The 27456-nt window shown below is 39.5% G+C and overlaps 1 protein-coding gene and 1 long non-coding RNA gene across 3 annotated transcripts in view; one reads left to right on the forward strand and one right to left on the reverse strand.

Moving 5' to 3' along the window:
• LOC105470143 (ATP binding cassette subfamily D member 2) overlaps positions 1-5705 on the forward strand; it is a 66695-nt gene extending 60990 nt beyond the window's left edge. For both annotated transcript variants that reach the window (XM_011721921.2, XM_071071890.1), the window contains one exon: positions 1820-5705. In XM_011721921.2, coding sequence (XP_011720223.1) covers positions 1820-2039 — 220 coding nt within the window. In that variant the 3' untranslated portion in view covers positions 2040-5705. The remainder of the gene's footprint in view (positions 1-1819) is intronic.
• A 136-nt stretch (positions 5706-5841) lies between these two features.
• Positions 5842-27456, reverse strand: part of LOC139356807 (uncharacterized) — a 124219-nt gene continuing 102604 nt past the window's right edge. Inside the window, exon 4 of the long non-coding RNA XR_011609240.1 lies at positions 5842-7585. This is a non-coding gene — a long non-coding RNA (uncharacterized lncRNA). The remainder of the gene's footprint in view (positions 7586-27456) is intronic.

Raw genomic sequence — 27456 nt, forward strand, 5'->3', positions numbered from 1 at the left:
TTTTTAGTAGAGACGGGTTTCACCGTGTTAGCCAGGATGGTCTTGATCTCCTGAACTCATGATCCACCCGCCTCAGCCTCCCAAAGTGCTGGGATTACAGGCATGAGCCATGGTGCCCGGCCTATTTTCTTATTATTATTCTATAACCAGATACTGTTAACTCTTGCCTGGTTTCCTTAACTCTGGTAGGGGTATTTTTATATGTAGATGGTTGCTCAATTTGATGTGTTCCTGCAAGGAGATGATCACTGGAGAGTCCTATTCCACCATCTTCCTTCACCCTCTGTCCCTTGAAATCATTTTTATAAGCAAAAGAAGTCCGTCACAAAAGGCCACATATTCTATAATTCCATGTATATGAAATATCTATAATAGAGAAATCTATAGAGATAGAGAATAGATTAGTGGTTGTCAGGAGCTAAGGGAAAGGGAAATGGAGAAGGACTGCTAATGGGTAATGGGTTTCTTTTGGGGTTGAAGAGAATGTTCTGAAATTACTGGTGATGGTTGCATGAGCTTGTGATTATGCTAAGAATCACTGAATTTTACGCTTCAAAGGATGAACTTGTGGTATGTGAATATATCTCAATTTTTTAAAAAGCAGGAGGAAACTGCTTGAAAAAAGCCCACCAATCATAGTTAATAATGACAGATGAGATCTTGAAAGGAAACAAGAAGTGAGAAAAACTATAGGGGAAGGCAGAAAAATTGAGGACATATAAGAATATAGGCCAGTTCAGCAGTGACAAAATACAGGTGGCTCAGCTATGCAGGACCAGCTCTGCCAACTTTTCTCTCACCAAATATCCCCGACAAAGCCCACGGAATGGTGACCTCAGCCTCCTTTAGGGCAAAGTGGATCATCTCCTATCTCATCAGTAAAATAATCTCTGTACCTCTGTGAAGTTCCTAATTATGAAACTGAGCCATGAGAAAGAGATTAAATTATATAAACATGTGGAAGTATCTTAAAAATATTTCCTCTATGGGCCGGGCGCGGTGGCTCAAGCCTGTAATCCCAGCACTTTGGGAGGCCGAGACGGGCGGATCACAAGGTCAGGAGATCGAGACCATCCTGGCTAACACGGTGAAACCCCGTCTCTACTAAAAAAAATACAAAAACCTAGCCGGGCAAGGTGGCGGGCGTCTGTAGTCCCAGCTACTAGGGAGGCTGAGGCAGGAGAATGGCGTGAACCCGGGAGGCGGAGCTTGCAGTGAGCTGAGATCCGGCCACTGCACTCCAGTCTGGGCGACAAAGCGAGACTCTGTCTCAACAAAAAGAAAAAAAAAAAAAATTTCCTCTATGAAAGAGTTGTTTTTAAAAATGTTTTTAAACTATGTTTATTATAGAGAAACTTTTACTTATGTAGAAGAACTCATTCCCAAAGGATGGTATATTAATGAATTGCTATTGTATTTCCTTTATTTTCCTTAGCTTTTCTCTCTTTGACCTTTTAATGTTGATTTTCTTTCCTCAGCTTCCTTTCCTTACTCCCATTCTAAGTATGCCTTACTATTTATTCAGGAGCCATATTGAATTATGAAGATAAATTAAATACATGCAACAGCATGTCTGCCTTTACAGTTAATATGCATTCAGAATATGAAAAAAAAATAATATCTTCCTAAATATCAGATTAGTGGCTTTTGGGGTTTAAAAAATCACAGTATTTAACTTCTTGATATGTCCTTAAAACTCAAATGGAAAATAGCACCTACTTAAAATTTGCCTTTGGGTATCAATTTGAATGAAAAACATACATATAAAATGATTTTTCAAAATTATGGCTAATAATATTATTTCATTTTAATTATGCAGGAAATACCACACACATTTATTACAGTTTGATGGTGAAGGAGGTTGGCGCTTTGAACAATTGGATACTGCTATCCGTTTGACATTGAGTGAAGAAAAGCAAAAGCTAGAATCTCAGCTAGCTGGAATTCCCAAAATGCAGCAGAGACTCAATGAACTATGTAAAATTTTGGGAGAAGACTCAGTGCTGAAAACAATTAAAAATGAAGATGAGACTTCTTAATTTGTTTTGACATATTTTAAAAGTTAATTATTAGATAAAGGCTCAAAGACACTCTGTTATACTGCATGAATTATGTTAAGCTAAGCACAGAGAAGAAAAGGCAGCAAGACATGTTTTATAAGATTTTAGCATTAAGGAAGTATATGATCTGACTTTTCAGAAGAAAATAAACAAATGCATTATGTAAGATCAGTCATTATGACTTACACTAATTCCTAGTGAAGGCCTAATGCACTTGTAAAACAGGATTTTCTAGGTGAATTCATGATGAGTACCAGATTTACTATGAATATGTGGTGTGTCTGAAGTTCTTAACAAACATGGGAGGCATTCTGGAAATGAAACAAGTTAAGAGCAGCATTTGGGTTGATACCAAGTGCATAAAATTCGAACTTTGATTGACATTTAGTCCATTTATGGTTGATATTAGGTTTAACAGCTAGAATTCAAATTGATCATTGCTAGTGGCCAACTAAACCTGTACAAAATAGCTGATAGTTTTATAAATAATTTCAATATAAAAATTGTTTTAATGGCATTAGTTGAAAGAAAAAAAGCATGGCTAAAATGTATAAAATGCCATGTTTTTAAATGTTGGACTTTAAGCATCTTAATGAGGGCATATAACAAATTAATTTTAGTAAGAATCTTAAATATTTTTAAATAAACCCTTTCATTTTAAAAAGAGAGTTGCCAATACGGAAAAGGAGTATCCAAACAATGTCTCAACCTGATAATTTGCTTAGCAGAATTATCTATTGCAGCTTCTGTTCAGAAATACACAGCTTATTTTTTTGCCCAAGGATGAGTCCACATATTAAGAACTGCCGTGGCATAAAAGAACTTAAGGATTCTGAGAATCATAGTAATAACATACATTGCAATAGTACCTTATAATTTACAATCCCGATTTACATCATTTCACCTTAATGTTTATGACAATGTTTTGAGACAAATACTATTTTTCCTACTTTGCTTTTGAGAAAATTGACACTCAGACTCGCCCTAATCATGCACTTTACTTAAGGAAAGATCGAGAAATCAAATGAAGTTCTCCTGACTCCCTGGTTTAGTGCTCTTTTGTTATTATCCTTTAAATCAAACTGGGTTATAATAGCAATAAAAGTTAGATGAGGTGTAGAAAATAAAATAAATTTAGTAATGTTAGTGTTATTGTTATTTGATTATTGTTTACAAGAAATGAAAATTAAGTACAAAGTGCAAAGATCATTATTCTGTCATTTAAAATGAATGAAGAAAGTTAGTAAATCATTCAGCAACTATGCAGTCTTACTCAATATTAATGTACCACTAAGGCATTAGCAATGAGAAGGGCAAATAATTATGGTTTTGGTAAATTTAATATTTATTGAGCACAATGAGAAATAGTCTATATGGACTAGCCGTATGAAATAGATTTTATTCTATTTGTGTACCCTGGAGTTGGAAGTACAAAAGCCAAGACTGAAACTTTATCTCTTGCTGCCTATGATACCACGTTGATATACCAGAAGAATATTGGAATGATCAGTTGTTAGTGGCCTAGGATTTTTATTTGCCTATTGAGGCACAGCCATAATAGATGTTAAGTCTGTGATTCTTAGACCTTTTCAGGTGATAGAGTACCTGAAAGTCATTCATAATGATCGTTATAGAACATCAAAACATTTCTACATTTTCAATTCTGACATGATAATCAGTGCATTTTTAATTGTCAATAAATGTAACCAACTTAAATGAAGGAATGCAATGTAAAATTATAATCAGTACATTTGTCCAACGTTTTCTGTTAGTATCATCACCTACTTATTCATCAGTTACAACTTCCTGTTAGAAAAGTGAGGCAGGAATTAAAGATTTTTTTAAGAAACATGGAACCAAAACTTAAACTTGCTAAAAATTATTCATTAGGCCGGGCGCGGTGGCTCAAGCCTGTAATCCCAGCACTTTGGGAGGCCGAGGCGGGCGGATCACAAGGTCAGGAGATCGAGACCACAGTGAAACCCCGTCTCTACTAAAAATACAAAAAATTAGCCGGGCGCGGTGGCGGGCGCCTGTAGTCCCAGCTACTCAGGAGGCTGAGGCAGGAGAATGGCGTGAACCCAGGAGGCGGAGCTTGCAGTGAGCCGAGATCGTGCCACTGCACTCCAGCCTGGGCAACAGCGTGAGACTCCGTCTCAAAAAATAAAATAAAATTAAAAAAAAACAATAATAAAAATAAAAATTATTCATTAATCTTTTCTATGTAAGTGATTATCCAGTTTATACTGCTACAAGGGGAAAAGTCTGAGGCAAGAGTTTTAAGTTAATTTTTACAGGTACAAGAAGAAAATGAAAAATCCTCATGTGAAAGATGTGTATAATTTTCATGCCTTAATTTTCATAATATAAAATATATATATAATATAAAAATAAAACATTGAAAAGAATGCCAAAACAAATATTAGATTTGTAATTAGTCATTATTAAATATATTTTACCCATGAACTAAAGCAAAAAAGACTCATTATTTGTAATGTACAGGATTCAAAGATGCCTAAAATTCTGTATTAAAAACTATATACACTGCAATTTAAATGGTAAAGTTCTAATGTGAACATGTTTTCCATGAGCTTTTTGTGCCTTTTTGTTTTCTGAATTTATTTTTCAGGACCAATATCTTTAACTTGGAAGGGAAAAAAATCTCTGATTTGAACTTGTATTTATGTACCCTTCAATTGTTTCCAAATGGTCCAGTGGGTATACCATATTTTACTACTCTTATATTTTATGAAAAACATGAAAAAGACTGAGAAACTAGCCATTTTTGAATATAGCAAGGGATAGATGAGGAAAGGAAAAGAGAAATAATATTTCAAGTTTCAAACTGATTTTACTATGTTATATCTATTTGCCCAAACGTTTGACATATTTTTGGTCAAACAAAAAGCTATAAGTTTGTGGAGCTTGATTTTAAAATGTGCGTTCTTCAGGTTAACTCTTAAACTTGAAAAATAAGTTGCATTCTACGAAAATGTTGCATTATATTTCTACAGCATGTAATGTTATGGCAAGCATGAGTCTGAAAAACAGTTTGTGTTCTTGTAAGCAGGATAATGTGTAATAATCCCTCTCAAATAATCTCAAGAAGAATGATATACCTTAAAACTCAACTCAAGTTTACATTTGTTTACAGTGGGAATTGTTTTCTATTGATAGAAATTTGGTTTTTGTCTCAAATTTTGGTCTGTCAGTAAAGGCATAAATGAATATGTTAATTTTTATTTGAAACATGGTTCCAAGTATAATTTCATATTTGGCATTAGATTCATCCTATTATAATCTGTTTGGAATAGCTTTTTGATTCAATAAGTCTGGAAAAATCTGTTACACATTGAAACTCAAATCCAGAGAATGTTACATACTTCTGATATATGCATAAAATGATGGTAAAGGTTATTAAATCATTGATTTAAAAAGATGACTTTGATATAATTACTTTATGGGCAAAATTGTCCTCATTTAGAAGTGAAAAGTACTTTCACATAGCCTAGGCTATTTACAGTTCTGATTATACACATTTAGATATGTCGAATATGTTTGGGGATTGTACTTCTAATGTTTGCCACATGAGCGCTTTCAGGTGGATGTATAAAATATTTTTATTAAAAACCAATTTCTTCTTCATTGTTGATGCTTTTCCTGATTACCAAGTTCAGGGCTGGTTTACATTTCATGTTGTGAAATTTTCAAAACCAATGGTCTATTTATAAGCCAGAGTTGTATTAATGAAAATGAATGAGAAAAATGTCCTTAAAGGTAAAAATCATTATGTAGCTAAATGAGATTATGACTGTGTGTGAGTACATTATAATATAATTTCCATCTGATGTGTATTTACCTGAGTTCATCATTCCTTAGGAATTCCTTAACCATTAAGAAAAAGACTAGATTAATCAAAGGAATTACAAATTATTCCATTGGTACAAAATACCCTATTTCTATACTTTAAATGGCCATGTTGGGTATATGTCTATATATACCTTACTTATATATTGAATTGTATATAACCGTGTGTAGAATTATAGACAATAGTCACCAGTTATTTGAATATTAATTTTCTTTATTAATACAACACATTTGTTAAGTAACTACCTATGCCAGGTACTGTGCTAAGTTCTATTACTAAATAAAATGTGTTCCCTGTCCAAAGATGCTATGACCATTGAAAATCAGGAAAATGAATGCCATCAGTCAGATAAAAAGTCAACAGCTGTATTTATTATTAACATTTACCGAGTAGGCAAAAAGTGTTGCATTTACAGACTCACCAAATCTTCACAAAATGCTAATTTAATGAAAGAAGAAAATGAGGAGAGAAAGGTTAAGTAATTCATCCAACCTCATGTAACACCCAAACTATAAAGCTGAAATTTGACATGAGCAATATTTGTTTATAAAGCCTATGCAACTCCATATAACCTTTTAGTTAGTTTAGAACATTTTTCATTATTACTATTTTTAACATAAATATTAAGTATAATTTTGGTTTTGTCTCAAATTATACTGACTCAAGGTTTCTGGTTAACCAAACAGATAGATGCACTTTTCATCTAAAAAAGAAATTTATGTTACACATTATATTTTTATTATTTTATTTTAAATTATGGGTGTAGTCCTATGGGTGAGGGAGAACATGAGGCAAATTTTCAAAGGTTTTGAGACCCTGGTTGTCATTATTCATTCATTGGTTCAGTAAATACTTATTGACACTTCCAGGTACCAGTCACTATGCTAGGGATTCAGAGATTAGCAAGACAGTCCTTGTCAGAGCCCTCATGAAATATTTTAGTATATCAATATTAAACAAATGTATGCCTGTTAGATGTTGTGACTCCATATAAATGACTTACTTGTTTTGTAGTATCTTCTCAGCTCTTGTATTTTCTAAGACCACTCTGTTGCAATTTAAGTGATAAGCATATTCTGGCAGCAGGATTCCCTCAATAAGACACTTTTGGGTTTCACAATCCTCATGATCTTCAACTTGGGCTATTAAAAGTTCCAATAAAACCAGTCCATAGGACTATACATCCTTCACCAGTAGATGGTCCCATATATTTAGCATGTTGTCTTGAAACATAAGAAACAGCTTCTCGGCCGGGCGCGGTGGCTCAAGCCTGTAATCCCAGCACTTTGGGAGGCCGAGACGGGCGGATCACGAGGTCAGGAGATCGAGACCATCCTGACTAATCCGGTGAAACCCCGTCTCTACTAAAAAATACAAAAAACTAGCCCGGCGAGGTGGCGGGCGCCTGTAGTCCCAGCTACTGGGGAGGCTGAGGCAGGAGAATGGCGTGAACCCGGGAGGCGGAGCTTGCAGTGAGCTGAGATCCGGCCACTGCACTCCAGCCTGGGTGAGAGAGCAAGACTCCGTCTCAAAAAAAAAAAAAAAAAAAAAGAAACAGCTTCTTAAGTTCAGATCATGTAAAATGAACCAGTTTTATACATTCAAAGGTATGTCTCTTATGTTACCACAAAATGCAGATAAACATAGCAGGAAAGTTCTAAAAAGCAAAAGAAAAATAAACAATTATAGTTGTACAATAAACAATAATTCCAAAGTTAATCATATTTAAAGTTACATAATTTGTCTCAGTACTTGTGACACAGTATAGAAACAAGGAGATTAAGTATTCACCTATGAGTTTTTATGTGATTTAATATTATCCTAAAAATAGATTATGTCGCAATGAAGCAACGAAATATTGATAAACATGAAATAACATTAACTTGGCTATAGCATTTAATTTTAGTCAGTTTAATCCATATAAATAAGGGGTAACCCTATATATGAAGTATATTTAATTTTTATATATTAAATATATTAACTTTAATTAAAATGCATTGAACCTACCAATGTATAAAATTAAAGAATTGTCTGAGGACTCACCTGGGAAGGTAAAAAAGAGGTCTTATAATCAGGAGACATCTTATTGGAGAGCTAATATAAAGAGACCTTTTTGAACATGCAGATACTGATATTTCCAGAGTGATAAAGACTAATGAAGTAATTGTCAAAGTCTCTTTGTTTAGGATAGCTCATTGTTTATATGAGACGAGTTTCCAAGACTTACATAGGTAGGGTATAGATAAATGAGGTTAATGTAGATCCAAGCAGATGCAGATGCTCCTTGACTTAAGATGGGGTTACATTTTGATAAACACATAGTAGGCTGAAAATATTGTAAATCAAAAGTACATTTAATGTACCTAACCTACAAAACATCGTAGCTTAAATGTGCTCCATTATATTACATTAGCCTACAGTTGGGCAAAATCATCTAGCATCATAGTGCACTGTAGAGTATTAGTTGTTTACCCTTCTGATGAGTGGCTGACTGGGAACTGAGGCTCACTGACCCTGCCTAGCAGTGCAAGAGAGTATCATACTGCATATCTCTAGCCCAGGAAAAGATCAAATTTCAAAATTGGAAACTGGAAGTACAGTTTCCACTGGATGCATATCACTTCCATACAATGGTAAAGTTGAAAAATCAGAGGTCAGACTCTCCTAAGGCAGGGACCTTCTATACATATATTTTACTACAACCTAACACACATACACACATGCACATGCACACACACACACACACACACAACCCCTTAGAAGTTTATTACAAAGCAGCATAAATATTTTGAGGACTTAAGTTAATGAATTCTTTTTTATTTTGGTAAAAAACACGTAACATAAAATTTACCACCTTTAACATTTTTATGTGTACAGTTCAGTAATGTTAACTACATTCATATTGTTGTGAAGTAGATGTTCAGAACTTTATCTTGCAGATCTGAAATTCTATGTCCATTAAACTCTCCTTTTTCTCCAACCCGTAGTTCCAAGTAACCACCAGTCTACTTTCTGTTTCTATGAATCTGACAACTTTGCATACATTACATAAGTGGAATCGTACAGTATTTGCTTTTTTGTGACTGACTTATTTCGTTTAGCATAATGTCCACAAGACTCCTCCATGTTGTAGCATGTGATAGAATTTCTTTCCTTTTTAAAGCTGAATAACAGTCCAGTACATGTATATACCATATTTTGCCTAATCATTTACTTGGGTTGCTTCAGCCTCTTGGCTATTGTGAATAGTGCTGTGTGAATGTGGTTGTACAATTATCTCTTTGAGACCATGTTTTCAGTTCTTTCAGATATACACCTAGAGGTGAATTGCTGAGTTTTTATTTTTTTTGTGTGTGTGGAATCTCCGTACTGTTTTTCCTAGGGGCTGCACTGTTTTACAGTCCTACCAACGGTGCACAAGAGCTCCAAATTCTCCACATCCTCACCAACACTTGTTATTTTCTACTTTTTGGATAGGAGCCAACCTAATGAGTATGATGTGATACCTCATTGTAGTTTTGATTTGCATTTCTCTCATGATTAGTGATATTGAGCATCCTTTCATATACTGTTGGCCATTTGTATATCATCTTTAGAGAAAATTCTTTTCAAGTCTTAGCCTGAAAAAAATTTTTTTAATTAAAACTCGTTTCATGGTATTTAAAGCCCACCATGATCTGGCCTCAGTTTGTTTTCTCTGCTTCCAAATAGCTGTTTCCCCCATCCCTCCTCCATTCTGTCATGTGCATCCGTGTGAAGAGACCACCAAACAGGCTTTGTGTGAGCAATAAAGCTTTTTAATCACCTGGGTGCAGGCGGGCTGAGTCCAAAAAGAGAGTCAGTGAAGGGAGATAAGGGTGGGGCCGTTTTATAGGATTTGGGTAGGTAAAGGAAAATTACAGTCAAAGGGTGGTTGTTCTCTGGTGGGCAGGAGTGGGGGGTCACAAGGTGCTCAGTGGGGGAGCTTTTTGAGCCAGGATGAGCCAGGAAAAGGAATTTCACAAGATAATGTCATTGCTTAAGGCAAGGACTGGCCATTTTCACTTCTTTTGTGGTGGAATGTCATCAGTTAAGGTGGGGCAGGGCATTTGCACTTCTTTTGTGATTCTTCAGTTACTTCAGGCCATATGGGCATATATGTGCAAGTTACAGGGGATGTGATGGCTTGGCTTGGGCTCAGAGGCCTGACATTCCTGCCTTCTTATATTAATAAGAAAAATAAAACAAAATAGTGTTGAAGTGTTGGGGCAGTGAAAAATTTATGGGGCGGTGGTATGGAGAGAGAATAGGCGATGTTTCTCAGGGCTGCTTCAAGTGGGATTAGGGGCGGCATGGGAACCTAGAGTGAGAGAGATTAAGCTGAAGGAAGATTTTGTGGTAAGGGGTGATATTGTGGGGTTGTTAGAAGAAATATTTGTCGTATTGAATGATTGGTGATGGCCTGGATGCGGTTTTGTATGAATTGAAAAACTAAACGGAAGACACAAGGTAAGAGAAGGAGAAAAAACAGGTATTGAAGGACTAAGAATTGGGAGGACCTAGGACATCTAATTAGAGAGTGCCAAGGGAGGTTCAGCATAGCCTTGCCAGCGGAGATTATTTATTTACTTTAAGAGGGAATTTAGAGTGGCGGTTTGGAATAGCACTAGGAGATATCAGCTGTGATGTCTTGGAGAAACCGTGTAAACCAGCAGTGGAAACACGAGCAGGGCATTTATGAGTAGTTGAGAACGGTGAATAGGAGTATGACTAGACAGAAGATAGTACGGATGACAAGTTTTTTGGGTGCAGTCCAAGTTGGGCTGGTGTCTGGAATGAGACTGGGGCTTAATAAAAAGGAGTGTCCACACAGGAGCTCAAATGGGCTGTAACCTGTAGCATTCCGAGGACAGGCCTGAATTCTGAGAAAGGAAAGTGGTAAAAGTATTGTCTAGTCCTTCTTAAGTTGGTGACTGAGCTTGGTGAGGTGTGTTTTTAAAAGGCTATTAGTCTGTTCTACCTTTCCTGAAGATTGAGGATGGTAAAGGATATAAAGGTTTCACTGAATGCTAAGAGCCTGAGAAACTGCCTGCGTGATTTGACTATTAAAGGCTGGTCTGTTATCAGACTGTATAGAAGTAGGAAGGCCAAACTGAGGAATTATGTCTGAAATGACTGCGGTGGCCTTCTCAGACCCTGTGGGAAAGGCCTCTACTTATCCAGTGAAAGTGTCTACCTAGACCAAGAGGTATTTTAGTTTTCTGACTCAGGGCATGTGAGTAAAGTCAATTTGCCAGTCCTGGGCAGGGGCAAATCCCCGAGCTTGATGTGTAGGAACAGGAGGGGGCCTGAAGAATCCCTGAGGGGTAGTAGAATAGCAGATGGAACACTGAGAAGTGATCGCCTTGAGGATAGATTTCTAGGATGGAAAGGAAATGAGAGGTTCTAAGAGATAGGCTAGCGGTTTGTAACCTAGATGGAAGAGGTTATGAAATGATGACAGAATAGAATGGGCCTGTGAGACTGGAAGGAGATATTTTCCTTGGTCAAAGAACCATTTGCCTTATGTGGGAAGAGATTGATAGGTGGAAGTTTCAGCGGGGGAGTAGGTGGGGGTGGCCAATGTGAAGGAGGAAAACTGCCGTGAGGGATAAAAGTTGGAACGCTAACTGCTTTTTTAGCTAACTTATCAGCTTAAGCATTGTCCTGAGCGATGGTTGGGGGAAGAAAATGGATTTGGGAAGTTATGAGAACTGTAGAGAGTTGCGCATAGTTTGTGATTTTGAGGGCCTCTAACAGTATTAAAGCAGTGGCAGCCGCTGCGCACAGACGTGAGGGCTAGGCTAAAACAGTAAGGTCAAGTTGTTTGGACAGAAAGGCTACAGGACGCAGTGCTGGTTCTTGTGTAAGAATTCTGTCCGCACTAACCATGCCTAGGAAGGATAGGAGTTGTCGTTTTGTAGAAGGGATTTGGGTTTGGGAGATTAGCCGGACATGATCAGCAGGGAGAGTAAGTGTGTATTTATGAGAATTATGCCAAGATAGGTAACAGATGAGGAAGAAATTTGGGCTTGACTGAAGTAATGGGGGCTGTCTGTGAAGCCTTGCGGCAGTACAGCCCAGGTAGTTTGCTGAGTCTGATGGGTGTCAGAGTCAGTTCAAGTGAAAGCGAAGAGAGGCTGGGATGAAGGGTGTAAAGGAATAGTAAAGAAAGTATGTTTGAGATCCAGAACAGAATAATGAGTTGTGGAGGGAGGTATTGAGGATAGAAGAGTATATGGGTTTGGCACTATGGGGTGGATAGGCAAGACAATTTGGTTGATAAGGTGCAGATCTTGAACTAATCTGTAAGATTTGTCCAGTTTTTGGACAGGTAAAATGGGGAAATTGTAAGGAGTGTTTATAGGTTTTAAAAGCCCATGCTGTAGCAGGTGAGTGATAACAGGCTTTAATCCTTTTAAAGCATGCTGTGGGATGGGATATTGGCATTGAGCAGTTACCCTGTGATTGAGTTTTAATGGGATAGTAATGGGCATGTGATCGGTTGCCAGGGAGGGAGTGGAGGTGTCCCATACTTGTGGGTTAGGGTGGGGGGATACGAGGGGAGGATGTGAAGGAAGCTTTGAACTGGGGGCAAAGGTGGCAATGAGGTGTGACTGTATCCTAGGAATAGTCAGGGAAGCAGATAATTTAGCAGATAAGTTAAAATGTCTCAACCTAATAAGGGAGCTGGGCAGGTGGGGATAACTAAAAAGGAGTGTATAAAAGAATGTTGTCCAAGTTGGCATCAGAGTTGGGGAATTTTAAGAAGTTTTGAGGCCTGGCCATCAATACCCACAATAGTTTTGGAGGCAAGGGAAACAGGCCCTTGAAAAGAAGGTAATGTGGAGTGGGTAGCCTCCATATTGATTAAGAAGGGGACGGACTTACCCTCCACTGTAAGAGTTACCCAAAGCGTCTGTGATGGTCCAGGAGGCTTCCGAGGCAATGGGGCAGCATCAGTCTTTAGCCGCTAAGCCAAGAAGATCTGAGAAGGAGTCAGTCAGAGAGCCTTGGGCCAGAGCTCCAGGGGCTCTGGGAGTGGCTGCTGGGTGAGTTGGACAGTCCGATTTCCAGTGGGGTCCTGCACAGATGGGACACAGCTTAGCAGTAATCCCAGGCTGAGGGCATTCCTTGGCACAGTGACCAGATTTCCAGCACTTGTAGCAAGCTTCTGGGGGAGGAGGTTCTGGAGGAACTCCTGGCAGCTGTGGTTTAGACATGCACTTAGAGTTTTGTGCTGGAGATGTGGCTGGGCTTTGTCTCACAGTGGAAGCAAGGAATTGCAACTCAGAAATAAGTTGCTACTTGATGCCTCTACTCTATTACTGTACACTTTGAAGGCAAGGTTCATTAAGTCCTGTTGTAGGGTTTGAGGGCTGGAATTTAATTTTTGGAGCTTTATTTAATGTCAGGAGCAGACTGGGTAATAAAATAAAAGGCATATTGAGAATAAGATGGCCTTTTGACCTTTCAGGGTCTAGGGCTAAAAAGTGTCTCAGGGTTGCTGCTAAATGGGCCATAAACTGGACTGGGTTTTTCATATTAGATGAAAAAGAGCCTAGACGCTAACTGATTTGTGAGAGGTCAGATAAAGAAAAAGGAACATTAACCTTGACTATGCCTTTAGCTCTAGCCACTTTTTTACGAGGAAATTGCTGGGCAGGTGGGAGAGGGCTAGTCTCCGAAAGAAACTGTAAGCCAGACCGGGTGTGAGGAGGGGAGGTGATAAAAGGATTATAGGGTGGGGGAGCAAAGGCTGAGGAAAAATTGGGACTTGGCTTGGCCTGGCAAGGAGGGGAGAAGTCAGATGGGTCTGTAGAAAAGGAAGATTAGAAAGACTCAGCGACACTTGGGGTTGGGACTGAGGGGACAGGCGGGAGGGAAAGAAGGAAGATTTGGGACAAGTTGCATTGGGAACAGAGACCAGGGAGGATCGATGTGTAAAAGAATGCCTGGACATCAGGCACCTCAGACCATTCGCCCATTTTACGACAAGAATTATTTAGGTCTTGTAGGATGGAGAAATTGAAAGTGCTGTTTTCTGGCTATTTGGAACTACTGTCAAGTTTGTATTGGAGTTAAGCAGCATTGTAGAAGAAAATAAGACATTTAGGTTTTAGGTCAGGTGTGAGTTGAAGAGGTTTTAAGTTCTTGAGAACACAGGCTAAGGGAGAAGAAGAAGGAATGGAGACAGTAGAGATACGGAGAGAAGGAGTTTGGGGTTCTTGCCCTCTGGAAAGGTGGGAAAGGGGTTGGGGTGTGGAAGTAAGGGATTGGAGCACAAAAATAAGAGGTGGGGGTGCAAAAATAAGGTTGGGGCACAAAAATAAGAGGTTGGGGTTCTTGCCCCTCCCCCAGAAAAGCAGAGAAGGGGTAGAGACAGGGAGAGAACGGGCCGGGGTGCTTGCCGCTCCCCCAGAAATGTGGGACTTGCCGCTAAAGGCGAAGGATCAAGGCAGGCGTCCCTACAGCGTGGTCAGACACCTCTGAAATGTGGGTGAGTAATCAGAGAGGTGTCCCTGCAATGATTAAACACCAAAGGAAGGCTGCCTTCCCCAGTCCGTGAATGGTGCTGGTGTTTTGGGTCTACGGATAAAACATGTCTCCTTTGTCTCTACCAGAAAATGAAAGGAATTGAAATTAAGAGAAGGGAGAGTTTGAAAGGTGGCGCCAAGATTGAAAGGAGAAAGAGGTCGAGGGATAGTAAGAGAGGTTGGAGAAGAGAGTAAAAAGAGACCTTTGACCCAATTTAAAATTGGTGAGATGTTCCTTGGGCTGGTTGGTCTGACGACCAGAGGTGTTAGGTGGATCTCTCTCACGGAGCAAAGAGCAGGAGGACAGGGGATTGATCTCCCACGGGAGGTCCCCCAATCTGAGTCATGACACCAAAATGTCATGCGCGTCCATGTGAAGAGACCACCAAACAGGCTTTGTGTGAGCAATAAAGCTTTTTAATCACCTGGGTACAGGTGGACTGAGTCCGAAAAGAGAGCCAGCAAAGGGAGATAAGGGTGGCACCGTTTTATAGGATTTGGGTAGGTAAAGGAAAATTACAGTCAAAGGGGGTTGTTCTCTGGTGGGCAGGAGTGAGGGTCACAAGGTGCTCAGTGGGGGAGCTTTTTGAGCCAGGATGAGCCAGGAAAAAGAATTTCACAAGATAATATCATCGCTTAAGGCAAAGACTGGCCATTTTCACTTCTTTTGTGGTGGAATGTCATCAGTTAAGGTGGGGCAGGGCATTTGCACTTCTTTTGTGATTCTTCAGTTAATTCAGGCCATCTGGGCATATAAGTGCAAGTTACAGGGGATGCAATGGCTTGGCTTGGGCTCAGAGGCCTGACACATTCCTCTGTTATTCATTCCTTTAACTAGACACAGTGGGTATTCCTTTTGCTTTTCCTCTTACTCATTTTATTTTCTCAACCAACAATGCCCTTACCCTACCATCTTCATCCATCAAAACCCTATCTAGCTTCAAGGACATTTAAAATTCTTTTCAGTTATATATTTTCCTTTATTGAGACTGTAGAGGAATTTATTTGAAATCTTACCATTACATTTATCATATGTTACCTTTTATCATTTGTGTGCACCCATGTATCTTCCCTGATCACTCATTCATTCATCGAATCATTATTTACTCATCACATAATCTTCTCAGACTATTCAATCTAAAATAGTCCCCCAACCAGTCCCTCTTCAACACATCACCCAGTTATTTTTCATGTAACTTATTATCTCCATTTGCCTTATTTATTTATATGACAATTGAATCTAACTTCATATAACCTCCACCCTTCTTAGACTATAAGCTCTATGGGGTAGGAATCTTGCTTGTCTTATTTACTTAGTATTCATGGCACCTAGAACAATACATGGCAGATAGGGGGACACTTGAAATGTATTTATTCAATAGGTGCTTAAATGCATGAGTGAACAAATGAATACAAATGGAGCAAAAAGTAAAAACGTGAATGAAAAATAAAGGTTAATTTGTGAGAATTAATAAAATTACTGCAGGAGAGGAATATTAAAAAGTGTACTCACTCCTTCATATCATTGTGTATTTAACCCACACTATTAGGTAAAATTATAATGTGCAGTTTTTTTTCTTCTCTGCTGAACAGAAAAATGAAGCATCTTGGGAATTTCATATTATTTATTTCATCTACTTTCTTTCCTACTTGCCAGAATAAATTAAGAATTAATCCACTGGCTTAAATCTTCCCAACAGGATGGTGATAATAAAAGTTTTACAAACATTTCTTCTAATTCCTTGATTTAATAGAAATTAGATATTACAGTAACTATCTAAGTAGACTACCTAGCTCCATGTTTTTCTCTCTCTTTGAGTTCCCAAACTGTATATCCTTCCTCTTTCTGCTTCTTCGGGTACCTCTCAACATCCCTCAAGTCAGGTGAACTAGGTCCAGAAATTCATAGATGCTATACTCTTACTATTATCAAGTCAAAGACCATAGAGATCTTTCTTCAAATTACAGTCTTTTACTTTCTTTTTGTGTTTATATAAAAAACTCAATGCCAACAGAACAACCCTACCCTAATGGCCACAAGACCTGATCATAAGAATGAAATGGCCAATTCACAACAGAAAGCAAATTTTCACTAATAATAGAGCCTGTTAGAAATCAGCACTTCTTCTCACCTCCAGCCTTAGGTATCAGCTTGAGTGATGATTAGGAACATTAGCTCTGAAGAAAGACTGCTTGGTGGGGTCCTGCCTCTGTTATCTCCCTGCTGAGGATGTTATATAACCTCTCCGTGCCTCAGGTTTCTCATTTTTAAAATGGAGATAATAAGGGCACTTCATAGCATGTTGTGGGGACTAAATGTATAAATACTTATACAGGAGAGAGAAGTTGGCATATGGTTATAGTTATTTGGGTCCCAAGTTATCTTGGGACCTCAAGATGAGAGGAATTTGCCCAACTCATAGGTATTTGAGGGTACAAACCCATGGCTTGGCTCAGCTTTTGAAAAGTCTTATCTGAGATTCTTCATGGAACAGAGTTCTATCAAAGCCAATTTAAAAAGCCAAAGCGAAAAATAATTATTCTTGCTGCACTTCATGCAAATAATCAGGCCAAGTACAGTAAGACTAAAGTTTATTTTGTAAACAAATCAGTTCTATCATGATTTGTTTTTAATAAAAACAGGGATTGCAGAGAGAAAAAATATGCTTCAAAAGAAAAACTATGATATACTGCTGTTAACGGTTCTTGAGGTTTGTTCTGCAGTTTAGGCTAAATTCTAAATTCTTTGTGGGTTAGAAATCCTCAGACTAATGCTTTCAAATCTTTGCTTTTAAAATCAGCAATTGTACTCCTCATCCTAGGACTTGTTATTTACCTTACAGTAGGCTGTTCACTTAAATACTGTAGTAAAACTGTAGATGAGTTTACTAATGTTTTTGCCATGGAAGCCTTGGAAGCTCAACCAGGCCTACAGGAGTACACTCAGACAGTTGCAAAGTGGTTCCACTCTTCTTACCTTGGGGATTACTCCCATTCCTACTATATTTCCTGTCAGCAGGAAGAATCCAGAGCAATCCATGGCCTTTACCTGTCTTCATAACCTACATCTTAAGATTAAGGCATTATAAAACCCAAAGGGAGGGATTAAAACTGCCTTTGCCAATTATGACTGACACAGTGAAGATCTAACTGACTCCATCTTCCTTCTAACCTCCAACCTGTCCTTGTTCATTCCTGGGTGTAGGCTGAACTAATTTGGGAGAAACTTAGTTTATAGTTTATACTTTAAACAAAGACAGTAACAGCCCTTTCCCAAAGCAGACCTCTTTCTTGCCTGGGGACTAGATTGCCTTTGTAGGATGAACATTACAAGATTAGAAATTATGGTTTAGGATTCATGCAGCTGGAGGTTGCAAGATTCTGACCCTTCCTAAAGTGTTCCTAAGATCAATTCTTGAGACATTTTGCAGACCCTGAACTTGATGGATCAGCTGGAATCACCCAGATCAATAAACTGGCTCATCTAATCTTGTGTTCCCCACCCAGGAACTGACTCAGCACAAGAAGACAGCTTTGACTCTCTATGATTTCAACCCTGACCAATCAGCATTCTTGGCTCACTGGCTTCCCCCAACCCACTAAGTTATCCTTAAAAACTCTGCTCCCTGAATGCTTGGGGAACCTGATTTGAGTAATAATAAAACTCTGGTCTCTTGCACAGCTGGCTGTTTGTTAATTACTCTTTCTCTGTTGTAATTCCCCTGTCTTGATGAATTTGCTCTGTCTAGGCAGTGGGCAAGGTGAACCACTTGAGACGTTAAAAATTTGGGGGCTCGCCTGGGATTATCCTTGTGGCTACCTGCCCATGGTTCAGTGGCCCCCCTTCAGTGATGGATCCAGAAGCAGCCAAAGTGGCCGCTTTATTCTCTTGGACTGGGGGCTGACCCTGGTCCTCTCTCTACTTGTGGGTTGCTGCCACCCAATATGCATGAATTTAATTGCAATGGAGAAATAGTCATGGGGAAACATCCCTTAATTGTAGCCCTATCACAGGGTGTCTGTCTGTAGCCCCATGGTAGGGTGTCTGTCTATAGCTCCAGGGTAGGGTGTCTGGATTGATGAGTGTCCTAGGCACTGCCAATGCCTCCTTCCTTTTCCTGACTGGTTCTGTAGCCCTATGGTGGTGTGTCTGCAGCTCCATTGGGGGGTGCTTGTTTGTAGTTCTACCATGGTGTGTCTGTGTCTGTAGCCCCATTGCAGGGTATCTGCTCAGCTCCTATGGGGTCTCAGTTAGCTCTTTCTAACTAGTAGGAAAGGTCCTCGTTTCAGAGACTTCTCTTCAATCAGGAAGATTTCTAGGAGGATTCTCAGATGGAGATTAGGAAGATAGTTTGGCAGAGACACTCTTGGAGTTCTTGGTTAGGGATCTGATTTGGAAGGCTTTCTGTCCATGTGTGTTTGTGTGGGAGGGATCTCAAAGGGGGTTGCTGATGGAAGTCCAGCAGGCCTAACTCAGAGAAACCTCCTTATTTGTCTGCTCAAATTCGATGAGCCCTAAAGAAAGCTCAACAGGCTTGTCTCTTGGGGTGACTATCTGCTCTTCACCTTGCCAGAGACCCCATTGTGAATTACCATTTGGAGGTTGTCCCATCCCACCTGGAATGAATCAAAGACAACAGGGACCAACAGGGAAAAGTTTGACCTTTGCCAGGCTGATACTGGGTGCTGAATGAGGTGACTAATACTTGTTTTGTTATGTGTGTTTTGCTGAGATGGAAAATGTTAATTTGGTTCCCCATGCAGCCTGTTGGGCAGCATCTTGCAAAGTATGAATCTTGCCTATGATTCCATGAAACAGGAAAGTGTAATTTTCTCTTGTAAAGTGGCTTGAACCCCACAGCTATAGCACAAGCGAGCTGGGTGATCAGAAGCTGCTCCATTCTTCTGAAAGCTGCGGAGAAAGGGAGCCCAGAAACCTGGTATGCCAGCAAAAAAGGTTAAAAAATTCTTACCAGCCAAGTTCTGGTCTCTCTCTTTCCCTGTCTGGGTAAATGGTAAACATCACTATTTGTCTCTCTGCAAGAGTTTAATTACTAGAAAAAGGATTTGGCAGGGTGCGGTGGCTCACGCCTGTAATCCCAGCACTTTGGAAGGCCAAGGCAGGTCGATCACAGGTCAAGAGATTGAGACCATCCTGGCCAACATAGTGAAACCCCGTCTCCGCAAAAATTAGCCGGGCATGGTGGTGTGCACCTGTAGTCCCAGCTACTTGGGAGGCTGAGGCAGGAGAACTGCTTGAACCTGGGAGGCAGAATTTGCAGTGAACCAAGATCATGCCACTGAACTCCAGCCTGGTGACAGAGCAAAACTCTGTGAAAAGAAGAAAGAAAGAAAGAAAAGAAAGAAAGAAAGAAAGAAAGAAAGAAAGAAAGAAAGAAAGAAAGAAAGAAAGAAAGAAAGAAAGAAAGAAAGAAAAGAAAGAAAAGAAAGAAAGAAAGAAAGAAAGAAAGAAAGAAAGAAAGAAAGAAAGAAAGAAAGAAAGAAAGAAAGAAAGAATTTATTTGTGAGGCTAGTCTTAGGCGGTAGCAAATCTGGTAGCAAAACACAGAAAGAGTTTGTCTTTCTGTGTTCTGTAATGGAGAAAGGAGTATCACAGGATAAATTGTGTATTTAGAACCCCTATAGGCTCCCTTTTCAAGTCAGCCTGACAGACTGGTCAGTTAAAAACTTTGCTACAGGTCCCTGAAACCAATACTGTAGGAAATTTCTCCATCTTGTTTTGTGTCCTTAAGAGCTCAACCTTGGCTGGGCATGGTGGCTGAAGTCTTTAATCACAGCTGTTTGGGAGGCCGAGGCGGGGGTGAATCACCTGAGGTCAGGAGTTTGAGACCAGCCTGATCAACATGGAGAAATGCTATCTCTACTAAAAATACAAAAAATTAGCCGGTCGTTGTGGCACATGCCTATAATCCCAGCTACTTGGGAGGCTGAGGCAGGAGAACTGCTTGAACCCAGGAAGCAGAGGTTGTGGTGAGCTGAGATGATGCCATTGCACTCTAGCTTGGCCAACAAGAGCAAAACTTTGCCAAAAAAAAAAAAAAAAAACAAAAAAAAACGTAACCTTTTGACCATGTAGGGATACTTTCTCTTGGTTTCCACCATCCAGAAGACAGGAATTTTGAGGATCATGTCATAGTTAGCCCTAAAAATTATCTTGAGTGATTAAAAGCCTTTGCAAGCTTAAATTGGCTTCTCTAGGCTTCTTCTGCGAAGAACAATAGAAACCGCTCATTGCTCTAACTCAGTAGTTAAGGTTTTGCTTTTTGACAATGGCAGCCTGGGTTCAATTCTTGGCTTTTGGAATGATTCCTTTCTGGTTTTTTATTTATGTGACTTTGCCATTTACTGAGGTTTTTCTCCCTGATGGATAGCTTCTGATTTCCTATGTTGAGTTTTCCTTTCTCTAAACAACCCTGAGTGAGATTCTAAATGTTATTAAAAAAATAAAAGACAAAGAAGAAGAAGAAGAAGCTTCTTACCATCTCTTTGAGACACTTATGTGTCCATGGTTAAGTTATAACCTTAGTTAAAACTTATTAATTTCATGTGCGAAATTACCTGTGGTAGAATTCAAAAGCCAAAATTATTGGCTACTTGGTGTGACTAAAGTTGGGTAATAAAATAATTTTAAAGAATTTTTTAAGAGCACTATGGTTAAAAGTCAGCTTAATTAAAAGTGGATAAACAAGCTATAGGTATATTTAAAAGGCCTTTATGTTTTTCTCTTCTTGTAACTTGTTTTTCTGGAAAAAGGTTTTTTCTTCTCAGTCTACTGAATTATTTTTCTCCATTTTGTTTTTTGTCTTTCCACTCTTAATGCACAGATGAGCGGCCCTAAGATAACTTCTGGTATCCTGGGACTCATTGGGAAAAACAGAGGAGGCACCACAGGCCCTGTTTTGGGAAAAAACCTCTGTTTTCCTCTGGAAACTCCAGGAATTAAAAGTGAATAGATCACTCTCAAAATCAAAGGCTCTATTCGGTTTTGCATTGTGTAATCTGAAGGTTTTGAGTTTTGGGGTTATCAGAAATTACTTTGTATTATGAGAAAACTTTGGTGTGTAATAACTAGGTAGGAAATAAACTTTAAGAGATGGCTAATAGTAGTTATGGAGGGATACTTGACTCTTTGCACACTGGATCAGAGAAGCATGCTCTTGGCGACCTGGAAGATAAGGAAACATCCACACCCCACACTGAGGGATGAGACTCCCATGAGGGATGTGCTGATCACAAAATGGGCTGATTGGCTTTGGGTTGACTTGCAATAAAATGCAGTCAGTAAAAGCACTACACTGTCTTCTCCTGTAGTATTTCCCTTATTTGGGGGGTCCAGGATCTGGTATAAAATGGCACCCTTAATTTTCGGGATACATCTTTGCCTTCAGCTGCTTATTTGCCACTTATTTGGCCTTAGAAATGCATGCTTTCCTGGCCTTGTTCCTCCAAGAGCTCCACCCTGAAGCAAGTAATCCAATTAAGAAATTGGCAGATGAAAAATCTCACAAGTGTTGAATCTTATCTGTCTGTATTTATATGTGTGTTGTGTGTGTGAGATGTTTATATATAAAAGAACTCTGATTAATTGGCTTAGAAAAATAAGTGCTTAGCCACTTATTTTATCTCACCCCTATAATACCAGCATTTTGAGAGGCCAAGGTGGGTGGATCACCTGAGGTCATGAGTTCAAGACCAACCTGACCAACATGAAGAAACCCTGCCTCTACTAAAAATACAAAATTAGCCGGTGTGGGGGCACGTACCTGTAATCCTAAGGCTGAGGCAGGAGAATTGCTTGAACCTGGGAGGCGGAGATTGTGGTGAGCCAAGATCACACCACTGCACTCCAGCCTGGGCAACAAGAGCGAAACTCCATCACAAAAAAAAAAAAAAAAAAAAAAAAAAAAGAGAGAGAGAGAGAGAAAAGAAAAGAAAAATAAGTGCTTAAATCAAATATTTTGTCAGAAGAAATAGAAACTTTAATGCCTTTGTTCACATGACTTCAGTACTTTTTTGGAAATAAAGGCAGTTTTACAGATTATTGGTAAAATAAAATGTCTTGAAAATGTAGACATTTGGTCTAAATTAAGGTCAGATATTAGATTTAATAAATGCTTTAAGGTCAAACTGGTTCTTTGACTTTTGAAAACTGTTCTATTTGCCTACTTTGGAGTATTAGATTATAGATAAGGTCTGTGGACAAATGGAGAGCCATGCCTGCTAGCTGTACTAAAAAGAGTCAGACCTTGTCTTCATTTTCTGCCTGATGTCCTAGACTCCACCCCTTGTATATAATTAAAATTGTTTACTTATCAGGTTTTTCACTAAAAATAAAAGTTGCTAAGAGTTAGCATTGTAACATGTAATTGAGACTACTGGGGAAACAGATATTTTTTTTTATTATTATACTTTAAGTTCTAGGGTACATGTGCACAACATGCAGGTTTGCTACATATGCATACATGTACCATGTTGGTGTGCTGCACCCATTAACTCGTCATTTACATTAGGTATATCTCCTAATGCTATCCCTCCCCACTACCTGCTCCGCACAATAGGACCTGGTGTGTGATGTTCCCCTTCCTGTGTCCAAGTGATCTCATTGTTCATTTCCCACCTATGAGTGAGAACATGTGGTGTTTGGTTTTCTGTCCTTGAGATAGTTTGCTGAGAATCATGGTTTCCAGCTGCATTCATGTCCCCACAAAGGACACGAACTCATCCTTTTTTATGGCTGCATAGTATTCCATGGTGTATATGTGCCACATTTTCTTAATCCAGTCTGTCACTGATGGACATTTGGGTTGATTCCAAGTCTTTGCTATTGTGAATAGTGCCACAATAAACATACGTGTGCATGTGTCTTTTTGCAGCATAACTTATAATCCTTTGGGTATATCCCCAGTAACAGGATGGCTGGATCAAATGGTATTTCTAGTTCTAGATCCTTGAGGAATCGCCACACTGTCTTCCACAATGGTTGAACTATAGTGTGCAGTACCCCAACAGTGTAAAAGTGTTCCTATTTCTCCACATCCTCTCCAGCACCTGTTGTTTCCTGATTTTTTAATGATTGCCATTCTAACTGGTGTGAGATGGTATCTCATTGTGGTTTTGATTTGCATTTCTCTGATGGTGAGTGATGATGAGCATTTTTTCATGTGTCTGTTGGCTGTATGAATGTCTTCTTTTGAGAAGTGTCTGTTCATATCCTTTGCCCACTTTTTGATGGGGTGGTTTTTTTCTTGCAAATTTGATTGAGTTCTTTGTAGGTCCTGGATATTAGCCCTTTGTCAGATGAGTAGATTGCAAAATTTTTCTCCCATTCTGTAGGTTGCCTGTTCACTCTGATGGTAGTTTCTTTTGCTGTGCAGAAGCTCTTTAGTTTAATTAGATCCCATTTGTCAATTTTGGCTTTTGTTGCCGTTGCTTTTGGTGTTTTAGACATGAAGTCCTTGCCCATGCCTATGTCCTGAATGATATTACCTAGGTTTTCTTCTAGGGTTTTTATGGTATTAGGTCTAACATTTAAGTCTCTAATCCATCTTGAATTAATTTTGGTATAAAGAGTAAGGAAAGGATCCAGTTTCAGCTTTCTACTTATGGCTAGCCAATTTTCCCAGCACCATTTATTAAATAGGGAATCCTTTCCCCATTTCTTGTTTTTGTCTGGTTTGTCAAAGTTCAGATGACTGTAGATGTGTAGTATTATTTCTGAGGGCTCTGTTCTGTTCCATTGGTCTGTATCTCTGTTTTGGTACCAGTACCATGCTGTTTTGGTTACTGTAGCCTTGTAGTATAGTTTGAAGTCAGGTAGCGTGATGCCTCCAGCTTTGTTCTTTTGACTTAGGATTGTCTTGGTAATGCGGGGTCCTTTTTGGTTCCATTTTTTTCCAATTCTGTGAAGAAAGTCATTGGTGGCTTGATGGGAATGGTATTGAATCTATAAATTACCTTGGGCAGTATGGCCATTTTCATGATATTGATTCTTCCTATCCATGAGCATGGTATGTTCCTCCATTTGTTTGTGTCGTCTTTTATTTCACTGAACAGTGGTTTGTAGTTCTCCTTGAAGAGGTCCTTTACATCCTTTGTAGGTTGGATTCCGAGGTATTTTATTCTCTTTGAAGCTATTGTGAATGGGAGTTCATTCATGATTTGGCTCTCTGTTTGTCTGTTACTGGTGTATAAGAATGCTTGTGATTTTTGCACATTGATTTTGTATCCTGAGACTTTGCTGAAGTTGCTTATCAGCTTAAGGAGATTTTGGGCTGAGACAATGGGGTTTTCTAAATATACAATCATGTCATCTGCAAACAGGGACAATTTGACTTCTTCTTTTCTTTCTCTTGCCAGATTGCCCTAGCCAGAACTTCCAACACTATACTGAATAGGAGTGTTGAGAGAGGGCATCCCTGTCTTGTGCCACTTTTCAAAGGGAATGCTTCCAGTTTTTGCCCATTCAGTATGATATTGGCTGTGGGTTTGTCATAAATAGCTCTTATGATTTTGAGATATGTTCCATCAATACCGAATTTATTGAGCGTTTTTAGCATGAAGGGCTGTTGAATTTTGTCAAAGGCCTTTTGTGCATCTATTGAGATAATCCTGTGGTTTTTGTCTTTGGTTCTGTTTACGTGCTGGATTACATTTATTGATTGGCTTATGTTGAACCAGCCTTGCATCCCAAGGATGAAGCCAACTTGATCATGGTGGATAAGCTTTTTGATGTGTTGCTGGATCCGGTTTGCCAGTGTTTTATTGAGGATTTTTGCATCAATGTTCATCAGGGATATTGGTCTAAAATTCTCTTTTTTGTTGCATCTCTGCCAGACTTTGGTATCAGGATGATGTTGGCCTCGTAAAATGAGTTAGGGAGGATTCCCTCTTTTTCTATTGATTGGAATAGTTTCAGAAGGAATGGTACCAGCTCCTCCTTGTACCTCTGGTAGAATTCGGCTGTGAATCCGTCTGGTCCTGGATCTTTTTTGGTTGGTAGGCTATTAATTATTGCCCCAATTTCAGAGTCTGCTATTGGTCTATTCAGGGATTCAACTTCTTCCTGGTTTAGTCTTGGGAGAGTGTAAGTGTTCAGGAAATTATCCATTTCTTCTAGGTTTTCTGGTTTATTTGCATAGAGGTGTTTATACTATTCTCTGATGGTAGTTTGTATTTCTGTGGGGTCAGTGGCGATATCCCCTTTATCACTTTTTATTGTGTCTATTTGATTCTTCTCTCTTTTGTTCTTTATTAGTGTTGCTAGCGGTCTATCAATTTTGTTGATCTTTTCAAAAAACCAGCTCCTGGATTCGTTGATTTTTTTGGAGGGTTTTTTGTGTCTCTGTCTCCTTCATTTCTGCTCTGATCTTAGTTATTTCTTGCCTTCTGCTAGCTTTTGAATGTGTTTGCCCTTGCTTCTCATGTTATGGTTTTCATCCCTATCAGTTCTTTTAAGGACTTCTCTACATTGGTTATTCTAGTTAGCCATTTGTCAAATCTTTTTTCAAGGTTTTTAGTTTCTTTGTGCTGGTTATGTAGTTCCTCCTTTAATGCTGAGAAGTGTGATCAACTGAAGCCTTCTTCTCTCAACTCGTCAAAGTCATTCTCCATCCCACTTTGTTCCATTGCTGGTGATATGCTGTGTTCCTTTGGAGAGGGAGATGCGCTCTGATTTTTTGAATTTCCAGCTTTTCTGCACTGCGTTTTCCCCGTCTTTGTGGTTTTCTCTGACTTTGGTCTTTGATGATGGTGACGTACTGATGGGGTTTTGGTGTAGGTGTCCTTTCTGTTTGTTAGTTTTCCTTCTAACAGTCAGGACCCTCAGCTGTAGGTCTGTTGGAGTTTGCTTGAGGACCATCCAGACTGTGTTTGCCTGGGTATCAGCAGCAGAGGCTGCAGAAGATAGAATATTGCTGAACAGTGAGTGTTGCTGTCTGATTCTTACTCTGGAAGCTTCGTCTCAGGGGTGTAGCCTGCCGTATGAGGTGTTAGGTGTTGGTCTGCACCTAGTGGGGGATATCTCCCAGTAGGCTACTCAGGGGTCAGGGACCCACTTGAGCAGGCAGACTGTCCATTCTCAGATCTCAACCACTGTGCTGGGAGATCCACTGCTCTCTTCAAAGCTGTCAGACAGGGACAATTACTTCTGCTGAGGTTTCTGCTGCTTTTTGTTTAGCTATGCCCTGTCCCCAGAGGTGAAGTCTACAGAGGAAGGCAGGCCTCCTTGAGCTGTGGTGGGGTCCACCCAATTCGAGCTTCCCAGCAGCTTTGTTTACCTACTTAAGCCTCAGCAATGGTGGGCACCACTCCCCCAGGCTCGCTGCTGCCTTGCAGTTAGATCTCAGACTGCTGTGCTAGCAATGAGGGAGGCTCCATGGGTGTGGGACCCTCTGTGCCAGGTGTGGGATATAATCTCCTGGTGTGCCATTTGCTAAGACCCTTGGTAAAGTGTAGTATTAGTGTGGGAGTTACCAGATTTTCCAGGTGTTGTGTGTCTGAATTTCCTTTGGCTAAGAAAACGAATTCCCTTCCCCCTTGCACTTCCCAGGTGAGGCAATGCCTCATCCTGCTTCAGGTCTTACTGGTTGGGCTGCACCTGTGGACCAGCACCAACTGTCTGACACGCCCCAGTGAGATGAACCCAGTACCTCAGTTGAAAATGCAAAAATCACCCATCTTCTGTGTCACTCATGCTGGGAGCTGGAGGCTGGAGCTGTTCCTATTCAGCCATCCTGGGCACGCCCCCAGGAAACAGTTTTACATACAAGGTATATAGGAAATGTGTTTTTGGTAAAAGATTTTAAGAAGGCATGGGAATATGGCTTTTGATAAAGGGAATGTAATTTTGTCCAGTTCAGAGGGTTTTTAAGATTGTCTTAACCTACAAGAGTAACAGAACAAAACTAAAGGTTTCAGCAAAGTGAAAAGGGTTTGTAAAGGGTTAATCTTATAA

The sequence above is a fragment of the Macaca nemestrina genome, chromosome 10, assembly GCF_043159975.1.
Source record: "Macaca nemestrina isolate mMacNem1 chromosome 10, mMacNem.hap1, whole genome shotgun sequence".
Taxonomy (NCBI): domain Eukaryota; kingdom Metazoa; phylum Chordata; class Mammalia; order Primates; family Cercopithecidae; genus Macaca; species Macaca nemestrina.